Source organism: Frankliniella occidentalis, unplaced genomic scaffold, assembly GCF_000697945.3.
Source record: "Frankliniella occidentalis isolate FOCC.00 unplaced genomic scaffold, Focc_3.1 Scaffold26, whole genome shotgun sequence".
Classification (NCBI taxonomy): domain Eukaryota; kingdom Metazoa; phylum Arthropoda; class Insecta; order Thysanoptera; family Thripidae; genus Frankliniella; species Frankliniella occidentalis.
The window spans coordinates 969,117-971,566 of record NW_026267156.1 but is presented as its reverse complement, the minus strand read 5'-3'; the positions used below and the strand labels follow the sequence as shown (position 1 = coordinate 971,566).

General features: G+C 53.3%; 1 protein-coding gene across 1 annotated transcript in view; it reads right to left on the bottom strand.

The window, feature by feature from the left end:
• Nucleotides 1-703: 703 nt before the first annotated feature.
• LOC113215864 (uncharacterized) overlaps nt 704-2,450 on the bottom strand; it is a 48,342-nt gene continuing 46,595 nt past the window's right edge. Inside the window, exons 5-6 of the mRNA XM_052265321.1 lie at nt 2,109-2,264; nt 704-1,746 (exon numbers count right to left, since the gene is read on the bottom strand). Coding sequence (XP_052121281.1) covers nt 1,438-1,746; nt 2,109-2,264 — 465 coding nt within the window. The 3' untranslated portion in view covers nt 704-1,437. The remainder of the gene's footprint in view (nt 1,747-2,108; nt 2,265-2,450) is intronic.

Genomic DNA, 2,450 nt, shown 5'->3' with positions numbered 1-2,450 from the left:
GGAGAGGCGCAGGGGGTGGTGGGGTGGTTCCCCACCCCGGGGGGACAAGGGAAGACGGCGTGAGGCGCCCCTGGTCGTGACGGGGAGCTCGGCCGCCGTTCGCACCACGCGAGGCCACCGCGCGCGCGCGCCGCACCCACCCCCTGCTCGCGTCCCCGTCGGCTCGCCCTCCCGCACCCTCTCGCACACCCTCCGACGGCGACATCCCTCTCTGTCCGACGCGCCGGCGCGCCCGGGATGCGACTGTCTCCATCTTTCTCTCTCGCTCTCTTTCTCGGTGCCTGTCTCGTTCTCTCTGACGGCTCAGCCAGCCAATGCTCTTTTCTTTCACAACTCAGAACATGAAGATGCTGCATGGTGTCTGCTTTACGCCGGAAGCAGAAAAACACTGTGATAATTTATTTTCCGACGATATCGTTTCTCGCTTCGACATTAGTTTTCAGGTTGATAGCAATAACAAAAGTGGGCTTGAAATCCACGGCTTGACCGAGCTTGACGGACGGTCGACCTCGAAACGTCATCACAACGACGTCGAAACGACATCAGGCTCAGTTGCGTATCGCTAACGACGCAAAAACCGATGTCAAAACAATTCATCGGAAACACATGCATGCCAGTGATGTAATGTGCGGTGTCTGGCTCGGGGCGGGGATCGAACCTTACGGGCCTTGAGCTTATTGGAGCATGTGGTACGTGATAAGGATTATTTTTGTTTGAGACTGGCGTCTGTTTATTTCAACCACCCTTTCTCTGATTTACAATCTATTATCTAATTTAATTCCCTTTAAACACGTAGTGATCATTTCAATGACAAATAAAATTCTAATTGCTGTTTGTGGGGAACGTGGAAATATAAATACAAATACACGATGAGTAACTCACTACCCACATTACAATCATTCTATTCTACGACATTGGAGTGACGGATTACGTGTTTTCAGGGAGAAGTTCGAGTTGGGCCGAGAGTTAGGTCAGCCTCAACCCGATCGTTTGGCTCCTCGGAGGACAAACACAACGTGTGCCTCCTCGGCCCGGCCGCTCTGATCCAGTGGCGTAGCGAAGGGTGACATGCGAGGTTTGACATGAGTTCACTACGCCATTGAAACGCGAGCGTCCGGTGTACACTGCGACAAGCAAGCACAATCTATTGCATTTTCGTCTTGTGGAGCTTTCCTCACAGCCAATATAAATTCCCTGCGGAAATTTAAATACAATCAAAACCAAAACGTCAGAAATCGCAAACTGGCCGTGTTTCGTTTTGCTTATGAGTGCAACATCTCTCCTCAGGAATGAAAATCCGGAGGCAAATTACAAATATTTGTCTCAGTCAAGCCCTCTGTGTCTCCACGGAAACGATCACAATTTAAGGTCGTTCGAAGTGTCTTTAACTCTCCCTCCCCCCCCCCTGTAGGTCAGGGGCTGGAGGCCACGACGGCCTCAGAAGAAGGGGTCCGAGTCGAGGTTGTCCCCGCCGTACAGGAACTCGTACACGGCCGCGGCCATGTGGTCCTCGTCGAGGCCGTCGCCGCCGCGCTGCTCCGCGTCCCGGTCCAGGTCCATGGCGCGCGTGTTGGGCAGCAGGTTGTCGTCGACGCCGCCCTGGGCCGCCTGCTGGTAGCGCTCGCGCACGTCCTTCATGATGCACGCCTCCAGCTTCTTGTGCTTGTAGCAGCGGAAGAAGAACATGGGCCGCAGCAGCTCGCCCGAGAGCATGAACTTGTCGCGCCGAGAGTCCGGGATGCATTGCTGCAACACACGGCGAGCAGGAAATCGAGGGGTACTTAGATTCAAGCACACACCAATGTTTCTGTTGTTCTCTGTTTTCCACTGTTTTTTATTTTTTTATTTTTTTTATATATATTTTTGAATGACTTTTTAAAAATGGTTTTGACTGTTGATTTGTTTTGGATGCACATTGATATTTAAGTGCCCCTCGATGTAAATACCGATAAAGTTTGAACGACACGGGAGAATTTACCAAAACATGAATGGGTCGAAGTGAAAAAAGACAGTCATCTCTACACCACCACCCCGACACCGACGAAGGCCCCCAGCCCGGTGGTGCTTTTGTGACCCGTTCTCCCTCGCCGTCCGCCCATACTACTTACCGAGAACTGCCTGCAGAACTGCACGCCGTCCTGCATGTCCCTGCGCAGCTCGGTCGGCACGGGTAGACGGCCGATGCGCGCCGCGATGCGGTCAAAGTCCGGTTCCAGCGCCGAGTCCAGCTGTCCACGCGTCGTATAGGAAGAAGGGGAAGACAAACAAAAAAAGGGCCATCGTTAGCTGCAGTGGAGAAAATTGGATGTTTGCAATCGTCGTGGGGGCCATGGAGAATCCGCATAGCCTTTTGTTTTTCGCAGGTTGCTCATATTTCGCCTGCTTTCTCGCCAGGAAATGATTTGTGGACCTCGCGGGCCCCGCTCCGGCCCGCAGCAGTGCCCCGCCCC